The 19978-nt window shown below is 37.9% G+C and overlaps 1 protein-coding gene across 3 annotated transcripts in view; it reads right to left on the bottom strand.

Moving 5' to 3' along the window:
• LOC121329058 (glutamate receptor-interacting protein 2-like) overlaps positions 1–19978 on the bottom strand; it is a 185404-nt gene that overhangs the window by 29692 nt on the left and 135734 nt on the right. For 2 of the 3 annotated variants that reach the window (XM_041274343.1, XM_041274342.1), the window contains exons 2-8: positions 8790–8870; positions 6427–6562; positions 6005–6150; positions 4105–4191; positions 3619–3694; positions 1852–1997; positions 115–262 (exon numbers count right to left, since the gene is read on the bottom strand). In XM_041274343.1, coding sequence (XP_041130277.1) covers positions 115–262; positions 1852–1997; positions 3619–3694; positions 4105–4191; positions 6005–6150; positions 6427–6562; positions 8790–8870 — 820 coding nt within the window. Of the gene's footprint in view, positions 1–114; positions 263–1851; positions 1998–3618; positions 3695–4104; positions 4192–6004; positions 6151–6426; positions 6563–8789; positions 8871–17456; positions 18134–19978 lie in introns of those variants that run through there. The other variant, XM_041274344.1, reaches the window with a different exon arrangement.

A 19978-nucleotide genomic window follows, 5' to 3' on the forward strand; every position in this document is an offset into this window, starting at 1 on the left:
TACTGGACACCAGCATCTTAAACTGGCGAGGCAGTGCTCTTTGAGGCTGTGATAAGAAGCGGCACAATATCGCAAAGGCAGATTCCTCGATCTTTAAAGCTGACTTTGCCTTACCTGTCGACCACGCTTGCGGCTTTGATCTTCTCAATGACTATGACTTGTTTGTTCCGATGCAACCCTGTTGACAAGGTGATCCCCAGATTCGATCCTGGAGGTTTTGCGATCTCCACCAGAAGAGGGCCTGATGCGTTCGTTACAGAATCTAGGTAAACCAAACGCAAAACCAAAAATGTTAATTAATCACCGCAAAAAAGCCTGTGCAGCGTTCTCTACGGATCCCAATATTGACAGGTTGGTGCAATCAGGATATGAGCCAAAAAGATCCCAACCCTATGACTTGCCCTGCACTCCATGCACTATGGCCTTTAGATCAAATGTTATTAAAATAAATTCTGCATCTGTGGGGTAACAGTAGTAATTAGTAAATCCATGGTCTGACATTTAGCAAAAGCATCATGATTACTGCACTCCCTACGTATTTTCAGGTTGCAGATACTAGTGGAATGCCATTTTAAGGCAAACAGAAGCCATGACCATACAGTTCTGCAGCACAAGTCATTTTATAACGAGGGAGAACTTTGAAATAGAGAACTCTGGATTTAAAGATGGTTTCCTTTAACAAGCGGCTAAGAAGTATTTCCAAAGTACATTTCTCCATAATGCCACATATGGGTTGTTTCAATGGAGAAGCTAAGCGGAAGTACTGGAGATTGGCATTCCTCGGGAACAGATGTCAGCTGCATTTGCAAACCCGCTCAACTTTTTCCTGTTGACTTTTGAAGTGTGTAGACGGGGAGAATATGACCCTTAAAAAAGGTTAAGATGCTTAGAAATGGCTTTTAAACGACAGAAGCATTTAGCCTCCTGTAAAGTGCTTTATACGCACACCACTTGCATTACTAAATGACATCATATTAGAAAGAGTATTATTAGCAGTAAATAAGGGGCAGAGATCCCTTTGCAGGAAAGCAGCAGTTATGGGAACACATTTGGTTTTGAAGAGGTCAAATCATATCGTCGTCAGAAGGTCAGGAGCCTGCTGTTCAGCCAAATTGAAAACACGGAGTGATTTGCATCAGTAATCAAGTGGAAGCTAAATACACTCATTATCAAAGGCAGCGGAATATGGAGGAGTGAGTTGGAATCTCGACATTCCAGAACACCAAAAGGCACTATATGGATTTAACACAATACGGATGAGACAAGATATTGTTAAATTTCTTTGCTGAGGAACATCTGTCCAATCAATTACCCGGATATTTTATTCAGGGACAATACAACTATTAAGCAAGCCAAATACCTGCTCTTAGCAACTAGGTCAGCGTGGAACCTTTAAATGACAATTCTAAACAGTTTAACTACATTCTAACATGCTTGTAAATGTTCACATTACACCATAAAATCTTAAATCAGAGTTTAACCCCAGCCAGGAAACTACAGTAAAATAACTGGACACTGTGTGCTATGCTAAAATCCCAGTTTAAAGGTAAAACAAAAAATTGCAAAAAGCTTTGTGTACATCCTTATACAAACATCCACACTGCTTGTATTATTCACCTGTCCCACAGTTTCACTAAGCTGGACAGCACTATAAAAAACATTAAACTAGGACAGCAGATAAGAACTTGGCTCTAAAACATTATCCATCACACAAATGATATAATCCTGTAAAATTAAGGTGTCAGAAGATGGAACAAGCAAAGGGCATTTATATGCTTATAAAAACCCTGCGAGACAATGCTCGGCCACCCCAGTAGTAGCCCACCCCAAAGAAGCTGAAAACCTTCTTACCCATGATGGAAACGTCATACTCGATTTGGAAGAGGGCCTCTTGGCCACACTGGGCAAGCGCATTGAGGGCTTCAGCATGTGGCACAGTGTGCAGGGGTATCCCATCTACGCTCAGGAGACGGTCACTGGCTTTCAGGGTCCCTTCCCTGTAGAGAACAAGGACAGCTGAAATTTGCCCATGCATTACTGCTGACTAGGGCAGAGCAACAATCACAGTTGACTTGATACCACCCAGTGAATAAACGGGGTGATTGGAAGACCATAATGCAAAATACATTAAGTGCATTTTATGTTGAATTTTGACAATTCAACCTTAAAAGCAGATAGACTGGGATGCTGAAAGGACATTTTGTACTATATAGTAGATACAATGTACTAGGGCCTTCTGGAATTTTCCATGCCACTCTTTCTGCTCTAAAAACATCTCTTCCTTCATAGGTTATGGTTTTAAAATATGTATGTACCCAATTCCCAAGCAAGTACAGTACAGATGGAAGGGATTCCAACTTGTCAAAGTTTGGTTTTCCAGTGAGAATCTTTGAAAGCAGCAGCAGCATAAATTTGCCAGTGGAGGAGGGTGAGATGCACAAGGACACTGACAAGAAAGCAACTCCATCTTTTATTTGGCTTACACAGAAAATGTACTAACGCCAATAATCCAGTTCTAAAGCAAAGTTTAACACCTTCGCTTTTAAGTCCAACATGTCAACTTCTTTTTTTCTTTTGTTGACTAAAACAATGCAGCGCTAAGCAATATTCTTCCAAAGATACACTGGATTTAAAAGCAAACATGGTTTAAAACTTAAATCGTAGGATTCAAAAAAATAAATGGAATCAAAAGCACAGATATGGAAATATACAGAATGTCTTTAACCTTTTTGTCTTGAAAACCCTTTACTTGAAGAGTAGCATTTCTCACATCCACTTGGTTGTGTGTCAGGGGGACGTGTTAATGGTTACACTCTGGTGTATCAGCTGAACTTAGAGAGAAGGCATGTTTTAGAGCCTTCTTGAGGCCACGGTAGCATTTTAAAATGTTTTTGTTTTAAAGTCACCAGGATGATACACAGTTATTCTAACACGACGAATCCTAGTAGTTATGGTAACTGACATTTCAGACTCAAACAAAGTTGCTAGTTAAAAAAGGATATTTAAATCAATTTTTGTCACAAATATGTGTCTATTTTTTTAAGAAATGAGTTGCATGTAAAAATCCCCCATAGATAATCTACAGTTGAGATGATTTTTTTAAAATACATTTTACATTTAAAGACATTAATTCTCTACAGTTTGGCAGGTGTAACTTTCTATTAAGCTTAGAGACAAAGAGTGTTTCAATTCTTAAAGCACAGTTTGCATGGCTATACCCAACAGACAACCTCAGCATGTAAAACTGGCTTATTGCTGTTCCATATACTGTGCATGGCTAACTAATGCCTGCAATTAAAAGATGAAAATATTCACTGGATTCAGAAAGCAATACTACATCATGATACAAAGCAGTTAAATCGGGACCATCACGTGTGAGACGTGGAACCAGGTAAAAGATTTAAATAATCAAAACCTTTTTTGAGAAACTCCAAACCACTTGGTTTGCTTTTGTATCACTGTATCTCTGCATATTAATGCACAACAGGTGGAATTTCTCTTTTTAAAAGTAGTTCATTCTGGCCTGGTAACTGTGCTTTGAGAATCTAACTAATTGTGTATGAGGTTTCATGATTCATTTTCTTCTTAGATAGCTGATTCAATATACTGAAATTGTACCTGTCTGCTGGGCCACCAGGTCTCACATAGGTCACCACCAATGGCCGTGATTTGTGCCAGTCTTCATGAGCTCCCCCTGAAATCACAATTTGCAAAATGAAACAATGTCCACCTCACGCTGCACCGCTGTTAAGGGAATCACACAGCTACAAATAGTCCAGGATCTACATCCCCAAGCAGCGTCTGAATGGTCTCCAACAGCCTCGTCTCTTATGAGTTGTGTGTTTACTTGACTGTCCGGTGACAAGCCAAAAAGTGTGCATAGACAAGAAAAACTGCATCAAAATGGCTTGTAAAAGTTTGACTTGCTGCCTGCTGTATATCTTTATAAAGCCTGTGGTTAAAAAGTTATATATATTTTTTTTCCCTGTGGGAACTGACAATCTTTTTATTTGGGTACTTAAAAGGCAACAGTTGACCTTTAGAAAAATTGGAGTACTGCCATTTTTATAGTACCGCAATAAAAAACCTAAAATTGATGCAAACCTCTCAACACAAAGCCAAAGCTGTTGCCTTCCTTATGCAGACAGATCTCGATTGTCTTCGAAATTACACCTGAGCTGCTATCAGGAGCTGGAGAGAAGAGGAAGCGGGTCAGTACTGAGTAAACACAATCCCCGTTTTACAATCCAACAGTCTAGACAGGAGAGCAAAGACAACCAACACATGTTATGCAAAGGGCTGGATTGGATTTCTCTCCAAAATACATCATACTTGCATTGAAATGCACATTTTTATAGTTCATTTGCATTTTCAAGAACCTCTTTCCACCAAGTCTACTTGTGCAGTTTGAAAAAAAAAAAAAAAAACTTTTTATGGCAGATTCCATAGAAGTGTATTTTTAACAAACTGTTAAGAGGTTTTGGCCTACCCTGGGGATGTTTTGTTTGAAACTGTATAAAAATACAAAGCAATAATATGGTGCAAAATTAAAACTACAATAAAAAAAAAAAAAAATCAGTCAAGATACATTGAAAGGTTTCATGGTGGCCAGCTATAACAATTTCACACTATCAATTCTAAATATGATTCCCATTTCCCACTGGGCATGATGCAACTCCAAAGATGCTTGAAACCTTGAAAAAAATATGAAATATTATTCTGCCAGTTTCTTTTAAGCGTTGTGTTTCAGATCACTGCTCAAGACCACTGTGGGATGGCATTACACAGTACAGTCTCTACCAGTGACAGTAGTTGTTCTTAATTCAACATTTTCAAATGTGTATCTTTTAAAATAACATTTGACATCCATGTGTTCTAGATAATATGAATTTACCGTTTAAAAAATGTGGTCCAAATTTTGATAGATAAAACACATAGGAGATGCTTGCATCATTCCAGTTGCACGTTTCTACCAATTACTCAGAGGTTTCAATGCTGCAATCAAGTCTCCTGTGGCTAGGTTTCTGAAGTTACCATTTGTGAAACATAGCAGTCAAGACCCTGGGGGCTAGATTTACATTTCTGGAAAGAGTTTAGTGTTTTCCACAATTCACCTTTCATCTTTGTAGAGCTAATATAAAACAAACACAAATTAAATTAGTGGGGTGAAGACTGTCTGTCATTCTCAGCTACAGTGATCATTTCAGAATAGAGGGGAGTTACTGTGTACATCTTTTAATTTTTTGAGTGAATAGGATTTTCCACTCAAATTGCAAGGCTTTTTACACATGGTACATTTGAGATGGATTGTGAACTTAATGTAGCTCCAGTCTAGCACCAGTTAATTTTAAACTAATGAAGTCAAGTTACAATTCCTAACTTAAAGCGACAGTATTGTACCTTTTAGGGGAAACCTATTATTATTGTGTTGCTTTAATAAGAAAGTCTTTCTGAAAGTATGGACACTTTTATCAAAATCTTTCAGTTAAACATTTTTGCAATGAACAGATTATTCATCCACCACAGTGAAAAACCTCAATAAAATACAAGCTCAGTAAATGCTCCAAGATTGTTACAATGTGTGGGACCTGCATTTTATTTCTCATCAAAAGCATGTCAGTATCTCCTAAGTGTGTTAGCCTCTAAATTGCTTGTGCCCCATACATTTTGTCAAAACTAATACAGCTTTGCCCTTGAGCCTGATTCTACCTGCAAAGTATGTACTTGCCAATTTTTGTTTTTTTGCTATAATCTTTTCGGCTAGACTTTCTTTTGGATACCAGTGATTTCCATGAAGTGCTCAAGGTTTTTGCAGATTATCTTAAAATCAGCCATGTGAACTAATAGAATGAGAACTTGTCTGCAGCCAATACTTTAAAAAACATCCTAGCATAGGTGAAAACGCTCTGGAGATCTGCAACAAGAGAAGCGCAGCTTAATATTTCATTAGTCCCTCTCTCACCCACCCCTCGTTTGGAAGCATAGATAGTACTCAAATTCCTACCAGCAGGGGGCAGCTCATACTCCACTTCCAGGACCACACGCTCGCCCACATTCTTCAAGAGGCTGATGATTTCATCATGCCGCAGCTTGGTCAAGTTTATCCCATTCACCGATTTGATGTAGTCACCCACATTTAGCTGGTCGCTTCTGCAAAACACACCATGAAAATCAAAAGAAATAGCTTGTAAGCTGTCATAAGGTTCATTGCAAAAAGTATATTGGTGTAACAGCAAGTGTTGTAAGAAAAGGCTATTTTAGACTAGGGAAGACAAAATACAACCAACCCAACTGCCAACACTTTTTTAAATGTTCTGCTTTGTACAAACTGAACTTTGTTGTCTTTATAGTAAAAAGACCTAATATACCTGGAAAAGGTTGGAACTGTTTATTTTACAGTCTCTTTTGAGTTCCTCCAGTGCTTACCTTGCAGCCAGACCCCCAGATCTCAAGTTCGACACTCTTGGTTTTCCGTCTTTATCTGTTCCACCAGAGATGGTCAACCCCAGAGTACTGCCTTCTTTCTTTATTAGTTCCACTATCGTAACTCCCCTAAACTCCTCTGTGAACAGAAAATGCACCAGATATTAATGGCAATGCTGTAGAAAACACATCAAATGCCTCACTTGTGGCTTAACAATATGATAGCGTGTTTAACACAAAACACAAATTAAAATTAAATTAAATAAGAAAATTTGAATTAGTTGATTTAGAAATAGATTTACACTTTCTATCAATCCATCCCCTTCCGCCATTGGGTCTGGTCAATAACAGAAGAGCGAGCACAACATAGTAACTTCTTCTGATACATACCATCAAATCTGAACAATGTACCAAACTCAAACCTGTCAAATATACAGATACAGAGTAATGAAACAATAGCAACATTGACACTTAATTCAAATTGAAATGGATTGCATTGTGAACTGATTACCATTGTCTTTTTCTACAGACTGATCCTTCTCTACAGCAGTCTTAAATTGTTAGATTGAATAACAATCAATAACTAACAAATTGCTGTACATGAAGGTCAGAACTGAATACAACTGGAGCAAGTCTATGTGTATCTCTATTTTTAGAAGTGCTCAACTGAAATTGGGATACATTTGCTTTAAGGTCATACAGGGCTGGAAGCAAAACAGCTAATTGCACGAAGAGCTCTGGGATATTCATCAGTTCTGGGTCTCTGTCAGATATGGTGAACTGTATGGAATTCGCTGGTGCTTTTTCTGATGTGGGCTAGTGTCCAGTTTCCAACCATCACAAAATGAAGATTCAGGAATTAGCCCTAATCTGAAGTAGTCACAACACTTTTTACCCTCCTTCATAATAAAATACAGTCATCGTAGAGTTGTCATAAAACAACATTAAACAAAGACTGTGAACTATCCATAACTAATAGCATTATATACCATAGTGTAATGAACAAAAAAACCCATACAAGGCTCTGTGGTAAGGCTGTGAAACACTCAGAGTGAAAAGTATACTCTTACAAACATACATCTAGATTTCTAAATGAAGGCTTAAGGGCAAATATATTGGTAGACAGCACTCCAAGGGTTAAACCACTTGCACAGGGATAAAACCACGGAACTCTGCTCAACCAGCCAAGGGCTAAGTAACTAGATTTCAAGGAGCAATTTTCCACCTCTTCTATGCTTTGTTAAAAGGGACTTTGCATTTTCATACGAACAGCTGCAAATATATTTGGTTTTCTTGTATTTGTTTTCAAATGAACGCTTATTTTTTAAAAATACACGTATATACTAGTAGTATCCTAACCCAAGGGAAAATGCAAATATGATCTAATTGTATTCAAATAACAATTTACTCCACCAGTTGAATGGGGATGTGCAAGCCACAATAAACAAGCGTGTCAATGACATGTATCCCCAGCCACGGCTGGAAGTTCAAAATGAAAGCTATCACTAACATGATCAAGTAGATTATATGACCTACATCTAATGTATGCATAGGTAAAAATCTAAGTTTGACATACATATAGCCAGATGCCTCTATGCGCCCCCAGATTCTAATCCTCTCAATAACTGAATGCCCCAGTTTCTTTACAATCGAATATACGTAAAAACGGAAGTCTGATATGGAGTACGAATGGACAGACCAGTACACCCTGCTCCCTGAATGCCCTTTTCAAGTTTCCTCCTAACTGGATAACAGACTGTCAAACAGACTGACAACCTTCCGGTACCAACACATTTTGAAACTCCGCCACTGGACAAGGGGTTCAGTAAATGATTAAAAACAGGCAGTCGAACAGTCCGACAGCCTCCATAAACCCACAGACAATGATCGTTAGCTTGTGCTACAAAAAAAAAAAAAAAAAAAAAAAAAAGCTCCTTTACATGTTTCATCACAATTGTAATCAGCTCTCTAGCTAGAGTGTATGCCTGACGTTAGCACTCTAGATTACATGGCATGCATAACCATTCAAGAACATGATAATAACTGGGTACCTACCAATGCGCCCTGCTCTTGCGTGCCAATTACTGGTGGAATACATGGAATTAAATGGCCTGTACTACGGGGTTACCAGCAAATTACAGCAGATAACAAAATGTTGTTCACAAGGCAATTTTCCTGCAATTGCACAACAGTAACCAATTAAGATCAGGAATCGTGGGTAATTACCCAGTTGTTACAATGTAATTAAATCGCTACTCATGCCCCGTAATCAAAAGTGATCCCTACAGTTTTAAAGTGTGACTTGCAGTATGTACACCTGCCTGCCTCAAGTCCATCTCCATCAGTGGAGAATAATCTTACATTACCTGGTATACTCTGCCTTCTTGGAGCGAGGGAATGCTCTGTCCCTGCAGGGTTCTTGCTCCCCTTGGAGTATGGGCCATCATCTGATACAGGGGGGGAAAGGATTATATAGTATATAATGTAGTTAAATGTCTTGCAGCACAGTAAATCAACCTATACAAATTGGTCTATAATTTTAATTGACATCCAAGGCAGCGTTTGGGGTCAAAAACACTACTGTATATTAAATAAGCTAAAAAAATCTTTGTGGAACAGAACTTGATGAGTAATTAAACAGTTCCCGTGCGCCTTATAATGAAAAAAATAAAATAAAATGAGCAAACACACGTACATACCAATGACAGCCTTCGTGACACTATACAAAAATACAGTTTAAAAACCCTACAAAATGGCAGCTTCATTCCCCTTACGTTATATAATTTAAACCATCAACCTGGAGCACTATCACAGTGGGTTGAACTGTTGTACAGTATCTACAGGTCTAGAAGTTACACTATGGCATCATATGTCAAGTTGCAATAAGTGCAGCCCCAAAGTCATGGTATTGATTTCCCAAGCTGATGACAAGAATATGTTTCCTGTTCACTTCTGCTTATGTAAGGGAATGCTGGAGCGCAACCCTTAATGACTGGATTATGTTGAAAATGGTCAAAACAATCATGTTAAGGAGTCCATCTCCAATGCCTTAACTGGGAATAAATGTGTTATTTCCTGCACCCACTGGCAACTTCAAGCCTAAAATTGAAACATACTATACAGTATATCCAGTTATTTTAGTTAAAAAATACAACACAATACATTTCTATAACTGAAAATCTGGAGATAATGTGAACAAAGTAAAACAAGGTATTTGGCACTGCTATTTTTAATATTGGCCTTTAAATTCTTGAATAGTGTTGACTTTTGAGGTGTTTTCAAGTCAATTTAAAATTGGGGTTAGAGATAAAATATCACAATTTGGAACAAAAGGACTAATCATTTTGGAAAGGGGGGTGGTTACTAAAAAGCCAATATCACAATAATTTCAATAAAAACAAGTCGAGCCACTCTGAGTCATTCAGTACATTTACATGACAAAGCATTTTCACGAAAACTAATGTTTTCTGAAAACTGAAAATTCAGAAAACTGATTTTCTTAAAAACGTCAGTTTTCTGTGTTTACATGATTAACAATAGAAACTCTAATTAGAATTCAACTGTATACATGGATTGAAGTTTTTGGAAAACACAGGATATTTTTGCATGCAAAGTACTGTAGTAGCCTAAATACGATTTGAAGACCGGACATTTCTGCAACAGAACGGAGACCAATCCAATAACTCCAGTGCTTTATCGAAGTGTCAGGTCTTAAATTAAAAAGATTACTATCCTATACCTCTATTCAGATTCCCCACAGTGTGCAACCAGCCTTTCCAACAGCTCATCCTGTTCTATATTACAAGTTTCTTTTGCAGACATTATTTTAAATTCTCATGTTATTTTAAAACTGGAAAACATTTGCCTCTTTACTATGGGCTATTAACAAATACATACAGACTTTAACAAATGTATTACTTTATCCCTAACTAGATAAATAGATGCATGCAGACTGATTGCAGATTATTATTATTTTCTCTGTTTTTTAAAACCACGTGCAGGAGAAAAGGTACACATGCGCAGTAAGCTATTTCAATAAGTGTGCTTACATGATAGACATTTTGTTAGTTTTCTGAATTTATTCTGAAATTTCTAAGTGCTGTTTTCCAAAAACTGACTTTCTGAATATTCTGATACATTTTCCGAAAACTGTGTTTACAATACTTTTGATATTGGAATTAGCTTTCCGAAAGCTTAGTTTTCCGGAAAAAAAATATCTGAATTTTTACGCTCATGTAAACGTACTGATTGACTCCACCAAATTCAAACAGATACAAAGAAACCAATGGCACCTGTTAAAAATATTCAGAAGAAACATAGGCATGTATTTTTGCTTTCATAGTTTGAGTTTCAACTGCTGAAACCAAATGAGCTTTGCCAGACCTCAATATAGAATAACAGGGCATTGAAATATCAGAACGGTATCTCCTGCTGTTACTGTGTATAAATGTTACAGTATGCCCCGGCACCGAGGAGCCAGTCTAGAATCACTCCCTGTAAACGCACCATTTGTCTAGAGAGTTCTGGCAATGTCAATCTGTTCAGATGTGTACATTGGTGGGTGTCATCTGCCACCTGCTTCCCTCCAAAGCAGAGCTACTTACAGGCCAAGGATTTTCTTTTCACTGCCCCAGTTTACTCGGATGCATATCAATCACTGGCTAGACCTGTGGGTTGTCTATGGTCGGTAAGCAGCAGCATGGTTTTAAGTGTCATGCTGAGAAACACTATAAAGTTAGTTTATAATACTGCAGAGGAAGCAGTGTAAAATACAAAAATAATAATTAATCAAACGGTATTGGGACACACAGGAAATTAAATGTATTTTGAGCAACACTGTAAAAGATTAAAAAGGCATTTGTCAAAGTCCATAAGTAAATGATACTAGGAATGATGTACCAGCCACATTGCGAGATGCGACCCAGAAAAAAAATGGGTCTCAATCTGTTGCTTTGCATGACATACAGTTTTTTTTTTTTTTTGTTCTGTCCTGAATACAGGCTGATCTTGAAAATGAAACAAAATAATGGCAATAGCCAGGTTTTGTTCCCAGGGTTACAGGTGGTCTTTTTAACAGGGACCTCTCATCCTTAATTAAATCTCACCTAATTACTATGCAGATAATTACAGATGTAAATGTATTTTTATTTTACTTTTTTTTTTAAATTAAAAATTAGACAGCATATCATTTTAGTTAGATAGCAAATTCAATCAGTAATTACACTATCCAGTATCTATGAAGAAAACTAGGAAACCATGTGAAGGAACATAGCTGCCACTTCTATAGATGTACTGGGGGTAACAGACAGCTCTCAGAAAGAGTAATTATACCAAGTGTACTGTCTCTCCCTTATTCAGTGTTCAGTAATACACACTTAAACCTCAAAAATAACAAAACACTGTCGCTTTGCAGATTCCTTTTAGCATTATAAACAAAGTGTTTTTGCACTGAAGAAAGTACACCACTAACCTACTGCAAATTCACAGTATGGAAGTATGCACTTATGCCGACATTCATATGCTCAAATACCACATAATTTGGGGAATTTAACAAATCAGTCTGAATAATGTACGTCCTCAATGTAGCAAATCGGCAGCCTGTCCCTCTACCATTCTCAGATCTTTAAACATTTCTTGTTTGGTTATCATAGTTAAATCTATTGAGCTGAAGAAAAAAAAGAGGTACAAACATCTGACAATGAAGATGCAAGCAACCCTCCTCTCGCTCTGCAGTCTAGTGTGCACGGCATCCTGATAGAGTGTCACTATGCTGGACAGTCACGTCAAAGTGTAAATAAATGTTATACACTTTTTCTGCAACTACTTTTTCTAAAAATCTGTGAGGGCAATGGCTTTTTGGCCCTTCTGATCTCTATGAGATTTGCTGGAACAGACAACGTTGATGATTCCAGCAGAATGGAGATTGAGGAATTAATTGTGAGCCACTTGCCCAGGATCATTTTTCAATCACCCGCTGCTCTCCGCTGTGTGTGCTATACATACTCAGCAGATTGTTATGATAAATTCATGTTTGTTAGTTTTTTTCCTTCATTAATAAAAACAGACTAATCCATCAGCTAAGGATGAACGTTTTCAACTGGAGATCAATATTAGCAATGTTTGTAGTTGCTTGGTATGGGTATGAAATATAACCCAACCCACTCTCTGACTTTTGCTATACTTTTAACCAGCATGTTTGGGATATTTCCAACTATGTCTTGAATTTTGATTGAATAGCAGCATGGAATATGGAAACTGCACAGCTCAATGGGGCGTAGAACGTTTTGATTAAATCCACCCGATGCTACAACAGTATGGGAAGAAACTTGGATTTAAACAGAGATAACCTTACTGTTTAAAATCATCAAGGAGTTAAATCCAGATACAAAAACACACACATTCACAATCCTGGCATCTAATCAGTGCCATCAGCCATGCAATAACAGGAAATCAAATCCATTATGAAAAGGCCCTTGAACAATGTGCCTGCAAGACACTATTCATTACCTGGTGTGCCTTATCGGTGCCACTTCAATAGTTATAAGGGACGGCACTGAATATTACAGCTGCGCCCAGATAAACAACAAGTGAGGAGGCGGAATGGTGAGGCACAAATCACAGGGAATAGACAAAGGCAGTTTCCGTGGTGACTGCAGGGGGAGGTTTGTAGAAATTCTATTGGCAAGGTGTCTCCTTTTCCCCCTCGCTTTTTCCAAGATGAGGTGATGAAAAACCAACACAGCATAAACAACTCCTAAAATTGAATTGTTAACTCCATTTTCGTTCCAATATTAAAAGTCAACAGAAGGGAACACAATTAATTTCCAGTCAGGGTTGGGGTCAATTCCAATTCCATGTTAAAACCAATTCCAACTCCTTCAAAGGATGTGTTGCCACTGTGAAAAGCTCATTTTAACAGAATAATGCGAATTGCAATTTTGATCAATGATGTGTTGGCATTAATTTAAAGGGAATGGGAATTGGAACTGGCAACTGATTTTGAAAAGGAATTGGAATTGAAAAACAGGAACTGACCCCAACCACATTTTTCATATTCATGCTCATCCATAATGGACAACTGAAATTTTACACTAAACCTGTTTGTTAATTAAATAAATGCATAGTAGCCGTGTTGGTCATAACAAAAAATAATAATAATAATTAAATCCACTGTGCTGATGTTCAGTTTACTGTAAAATCAATTGCAGTATAGACTGTGATTGTAAAAAATCGCTTCTAAAATCAATCTATCCCTTTTAGTTTGAAGGACACATTTACCCTAGAGATGTTCGCTTAGTAAGGTTCTTACTTTAACTGAGTATTAATTGTTTTTTGTGGGATGTAATAATATAGTTGCTGTCAACATGGTGAACCACTGCACCACAGAGCAGCTTTGTGGGATTTTCCTTTTAAATATTTTAACGATACAAGCTGTACAGCACATGCAAAGCACTTTGTTCTACACTGGAGACAGGAACCAAGCAAAGCATGGAGCCGACTACAAAGCCTACAAAAAAACTGCAAAGCAATGTAAAAAGACACTAAATATTTCATGTTAAATCCTGCCAGTTCCTTACCGTTTTAAGCCACGGTCTTCAGAGTGTCAACTAGACCTCAAAAGATTAGAAGCTTTAAGCTTTGATGAAATGAACAAGCATTTGAGAGTCCTTCCTCAGCACTAGCAAACAACTTAACTGACTGGTGCTTATCTACTTCCCTTTCCTACCCAAAGTATTTTATTAAACAAAACCAAAAAAGAAACACTTTTGACACTGATGTTCTGCAGTTGTTATTTGACCGCATCATTTGTTTTAATATACATGAAACTAAAAGTCAAGTTACCAAAAAGAAAATGTTTGTAGCCCAATCAAATTTTACAAGCTGCAGGCTAATGGCATTTTCACACCACTAAGGCAAACTGTATGCACTTATCTGTTAAGTTACAGTAATTTATGAAACTGTTGCTTTTTAAAGAAATAACGGATTATGTAAAACATGCTATTAAAAGACACATACATCTTTGATCTTTGATTTGTTTTTGGTGCTTGTCAATGCAGTACTGGTGAAAAGTGAACGACACAGGAAACACAGGGACTTCCTCTCCAAACTCTGCAAGCGAGTGCCCCTTGGTTCTAATCTGAACACTCCCTTGAGTCCTGGGCTTCTGACAAACAGAGACTGGCAATTGTTCAGAGTCCTCCAGAGAGACTCGTAAATTAACTTGCTGTGCCAACTAGCTCTCAATGAATTTTGTTGTTGTTGCAGATGCCCTCACATACAGTAGTACTGTATAATTAAATATAAACTATATAGCTTTCAGGAAAAATGTCTACTATATAAACGATTGCCCCTAATAACGGACATGCCGTGTTGAAACTCATTGGATCTGGGTTCAGGCAGGAATAAAGTTAAAGTTCAGTTTCTTCCCTCCAGCTGTTGCTCATCAATACTTTCTCCTAGGTTTGGCAGCCTGGCTTACACTAGTGTGGAAAATATCAAGTTCCACTCTGGACATCCACCCTCGCACTAACACCTATAAGGATTATCCATAAGCTAGCGCATTCCAACTCGGGGATCCTGTCACATTCCCAGCATGATCAGAAGCAGATTATATTACATGTCAGGGCTGGGGAAAGCCTAGTGCCTTAGACAACTGTGGAACCCAACTGAACACATTAAATGCAAAAAGCAAAAATGCATAAAAGTACCTCTTAAACACACAGCTGTAATGGCAACAGCCTTTTGCACCCCCTAAAGCACATCATGTGATACAATGTTTTTATGTACAGTATGGAAGACTCCATTGTGGAGATGAGTGGCCTTTCAACAATGGATTCCTTGGACATTTTAAACTAAACAAATTCCTACAACATATTTTAAAAGCACAAAAGAGAATTATGGATCATCTACCTGAATAAAAACTACAGTATGTGCACCCTGGTCAGATCTAAACTTTTCTATCTCTAAACTGAAATCACTGATGAAGCCTTTAACTAAACTGTTTAAACATTTCCAGATTGTAAACTGCATTATGTTGTGAATACTGCTTTAGTGGTGATAATGATGGTAAGACGGTAAAACTAAAGATATACAGAAACCGCAGGATTCATCTAGTAGGGGTTTCATGCAGATAACAGAACCATGGGATACCTGGTGAAGTGCACCACTAAATTACAAGAGCCATCAACACAACACTGCTAAGAAAGAGAGTGTGCCTTTCGTCTGTGAAGTTTTAATGTTAAGGTATAACATGAGGTTAAATACAATACACTCAGAGGTCAAAATACAGGGGCCCTTTAAGATGCCTGGAATGTGACCTTTTGAGTTAGTGACAAAATAATAACTTGACAGATGGCCTTTGGAGTTACTGTGTGCTTTCCATGTTGAATGGCATACTAATCAACACTATAAAAGGAGCTATGCGATGCCTGTTACCTCCAAAAATCTTCATTCAAACCCAGCTCAAGAAAGAATTTAGTAGTCTCTATAACCTAGTCCACAGTGGCCATTTGTCCTTTTCACAAAAGCAACACACAATTTAGCCAAATTGTCAATCTTGGAGGCCCAGGGTGTTCATGTCTGTAACTAGTAGGTGTTATATACAGAAGTAAAGTAAAATTAAACAAGGGAAGCAGATCAATGTCAGTTAAATTGTTGTATAAGCAAATATAATCTATTTCTACATCAGGAAATTGACAGGTTGTTTGTTTTGATTCACTGAATGTACTTAGTCGTGGATATTCACGAATATAATATAAAATAAATGGTGGCAGTATGTACTTGTTTGAATGTCTATGGAATTGCAGTTCTATTTTTAGACCATTCCATTTTCTTAACCTACATGATATGCTTCTTTGACTGTCGATTTTGGATGGGATAACAAGAGCCTTTTGTCAGCCGAGATACAGAGACACACAATTATTAGCAAACCTGGGAAAGTTTATCTATAGTCTCTTATTTAAAATGGGACAAATATTTAGAACAAACACTGCTTGAATTGAACTTCAAAAGGCAAAACACCAACATGTCTGACTTTGCCTGAATGATCAAATCTGACAGGGAATATATTAACCAAGGGCTGATGTAAATGCTGGGGTATAGGGCTTTTTGTTTTAATGATGTCACTAATATATTATGTTTTGGTTTCCATGGTCATCGCTGTTGCATGTGATCAGTTTCCACTGTACTTCTGGTGCGTCAGTGCTTCATGGGGGAAACAGTTATAACGTGCGGCATGGTCATTGATCCAATTTCTCGTGACCATGGCTCCCAATGATATATCGTTATGAAGGGTGAGCATTACATGTATATGAATGGGTTGTCAGAAGATGCCTATAAAAACCCAGAGAGGCTGCTTTGATATGAAACATCAGGAGAGCCAAAAGGATGAATCATGGGCTACAGTAAATGTATCTTTTGAACAGATAAAACCTGGACTAGTATCAAAACGGCCCATCAATAAACTCATTTTATCTTATTACACAGAAGAAGAAAAAAATAGTCATTCGGGACTATCACATGTACCATCAGTTTCTAGCCTTTGAGAGAAACAATCCTTCCGAGAAAGTGAATTATTATTCAAAACAACTTCATATTTTTGAGGAAGACCTTAAGAAATATAATTGTTTCCAGCTTTTGCTAAAGCTTATGAAATGTATTAAGACTGAGGTACAAAATGAATGAAGAACTGTAGATCGCAACAACAGGAGACAAGGGTAATGAAACTTTGTATAGTTAGTGAATAGCTGTAATGAATCTGACCCAATATCAATACTTTAAAAATGTGTAAATATTTTGTGTTTTTCCAGAAAATTTCCTTCACTCTTGCAGATGAAAGCTCCATCATTACCCTGACGTGAATAAGGCAAGCTGAATAATGCAGTTAACATAAAACAAACTAACCAACACTGCGTTCTGAATAGGCTATTGGAATTACTAATGTGCTACAAACACTGTGTGCACTACAACTACATACAGAAAAAAATTAATCTTCCTTTAAACAGCACAAAGCATCTATTGACTGCAACACTTACCAAATTCTGACTGCAGCTCCCTTCTCAATCCGCACAGCATGCCTGCTATCGTCTATCAAAACATCCAGTTAATTGCAATAACAGACCACCCTGTCAGACAGACCTTGGTGCAGCGTCCCCGCACTTGTCTGCTTCAATCAGTCCCACTTCACACCAAAAAACCTGCTTTTCCCAAACCGCGGTTGTTCTTGATATTTTCTCTCCTCATGAATCTGTTTTTTTTTGTTTTTTTTTCATGTAGAACCCACTGCACCTACCAGCGATTAAAATTCCCCTTGTAAAAACTTAAAAGCACTTCGACCTTCTCCTACAGTACATATAAACTGTTGTCAGAAACATCTCCAATGCAAAAATGCATGAGTCCATCAATAGCAAGTTATTATCACGCTAAAGGAATTTTTTTAAAGTTCCCTAAAAACCCCAGCGTTTGTCAGTTTGCTCCCTATGGCTTCATAAAAAATATTGAAAGGTCAATGTTCAAATTGAAGTTTGTTCAGGTCCAGAGGAGCTGGAACAATGCTAAGGTACACTGCATGAGTCTCCTTCTCTCTTGGTTCATTTGGTACACACTTCTTCAAAAAGACGCAAAATGTAAAACCAAAAAAAAAAAATGTGTAAGAAAAAAAGGAAAAAAGCAAAGTGTCTTTCTTTCTCCCTATAACCCGTTTCACGTAACGTCATTGGTTTTTCCACTCCATGGCATTAAATCACCCACACGCACAAATATGCATACACACAGACACACTACAGTAGAAGCAGTAATCTATATCTGAAGCAGCCCCATGCACACAGTCCCAGGCAGTGGGGTTTGAGTGATTAGCCCTGCCCCCTGCATCAGCATAGGACAGCCCACTTAATCCCCAAACATCAGAATCCACTGGCAAAACGTAAAGGCTTTGTCAACATCAGACAGCAGTGCATTAAGCAAACAGAGTAACTCATCTGCAAATACATTGTAAGGAATAATGAAAAAAAATAAACTATTTAAAAATATTTAAAAATTAGCCCAGAGCCTACAATTATCTTTCTGCAGGCATGACCCAATGCCGCTTCGTGGTGGAATAAATAGATTAGCATACACCTAGCGGGCCGCATTTAAGTAGAAATCTCTTTGTAATAAATGCAGTAACCAGTTGTATTTGTGATATCCAAAACTGGATTTCTGGATGGCTTAGCATGTCTAGGAAAGATGTATACTTGGCATCAAACATAATAAAAACAGACTAAGAAGATGATAGTCATGAATATGTTGGAAAAAAATATGTATTATAGGACAGTCATCAGGTTTGACATCAGACCCAGAGAATAAAACGGATAAGAGAACAAAACACCCAAATCAAGATGTAGTGCAAAATTCTTCAGGAGTTCAATTGATTACAGAGGAGGCTGATTAATTAGTCTGGTTTGCATCCCTAGTGGACAAATAAAGGCTGAAAGATATACTAATTGTGCAGTGGACAAAGACCCCATGGAGAAAGACAAAAAACACACAACCTTTCCCCACCCCCACCCCCACCCCACATACCATCTTTGTTTTCATATAGCAAACATTTCGGAATTTCGTGTGCTTATTTATTTCACCGACATTTTTCTCCCCAATGATGTTCACTACAGCAACTCCCAACAGCCTTGGAGCACTGAAGCTCAGTGGGGGTTCACAGAGCCCACCCCAAAGCCAATCACCACTTTACACCCAGGAACAGCTAGGATGCCAACCTATGCTCCCCAATTCACTCTGCCCTTTATCAGGAGAGCCACTCATCATGCTTAGTTTTATCGCAGAGAGGCTTTGTGGGTGGTACAGAAATCTCTTAAAGCACAAAGTTAATTGAGTCATTCTGTTGAAGGTTGGCAGATATTTCAGTCAAACATCAGTATGATGCTCTGAGAGGGAGGAAGAGTACCAAGTCAAACAAAGTAGGTATTTATTTGAGTTTTTAATTCTGATCAAGGAAGCCAGAGTTCAAACTAGTTAATTAGTAGCACATGGGCATTCCACTGAAAATTGCTGCTGGTCATTCATTATAAAATGAAAATGCACAGTTAAAAAATCTCATCTATCTACATAGACACATAGAACTTCTTTTATGCTAAATCTTTGATTGAAAGAAAATGTGTCCCACGATGACTATTTTATGACTTTTATGAGCGTTCCTTGTCCAGACATGGCTTGGTATTCATTTCCTGTGCAGGTCCTTTAAAATATACACATGATAATAGCCAACAAACCTACCTGCCCCCTTAAGTGTTCACAAGAAACTCTTACATAGCAACAGCACAATATGATGTTGTAGATAGTCGCTTTTCAATCATCTACGAGTGTCCAGAGCCCACTCCCTACAGTGCAGCACAGAGGTATCAGAGTTACTGGCTAGATTACCATCCCATCTGTCTGTCCATTCATCATAAAAACAACACTCTCGCCCTCATCCGCTTAGTCTTCAGCTCACACTTTTCCCCCACCCAATTTCCTTCAGCTTCTCACTCCACCATTCTCATCTCACGGGCTCCCTGACAGCTTT

Source organism: Polyodon spathula, chromosome 16 (assembly GCF_017654505.1).
Source record: "Polyodon spathula isolate WHYD16114869_AA chromosome 16, ASM1765450v1, whole genome shotgun sequence".
Lineage (NCBI taxonomy): Eukaryota > Metazoa > Chordata > Actinopteri > Acipenseriformes > Polyodontidae > Polyodon > Polyodon spathula.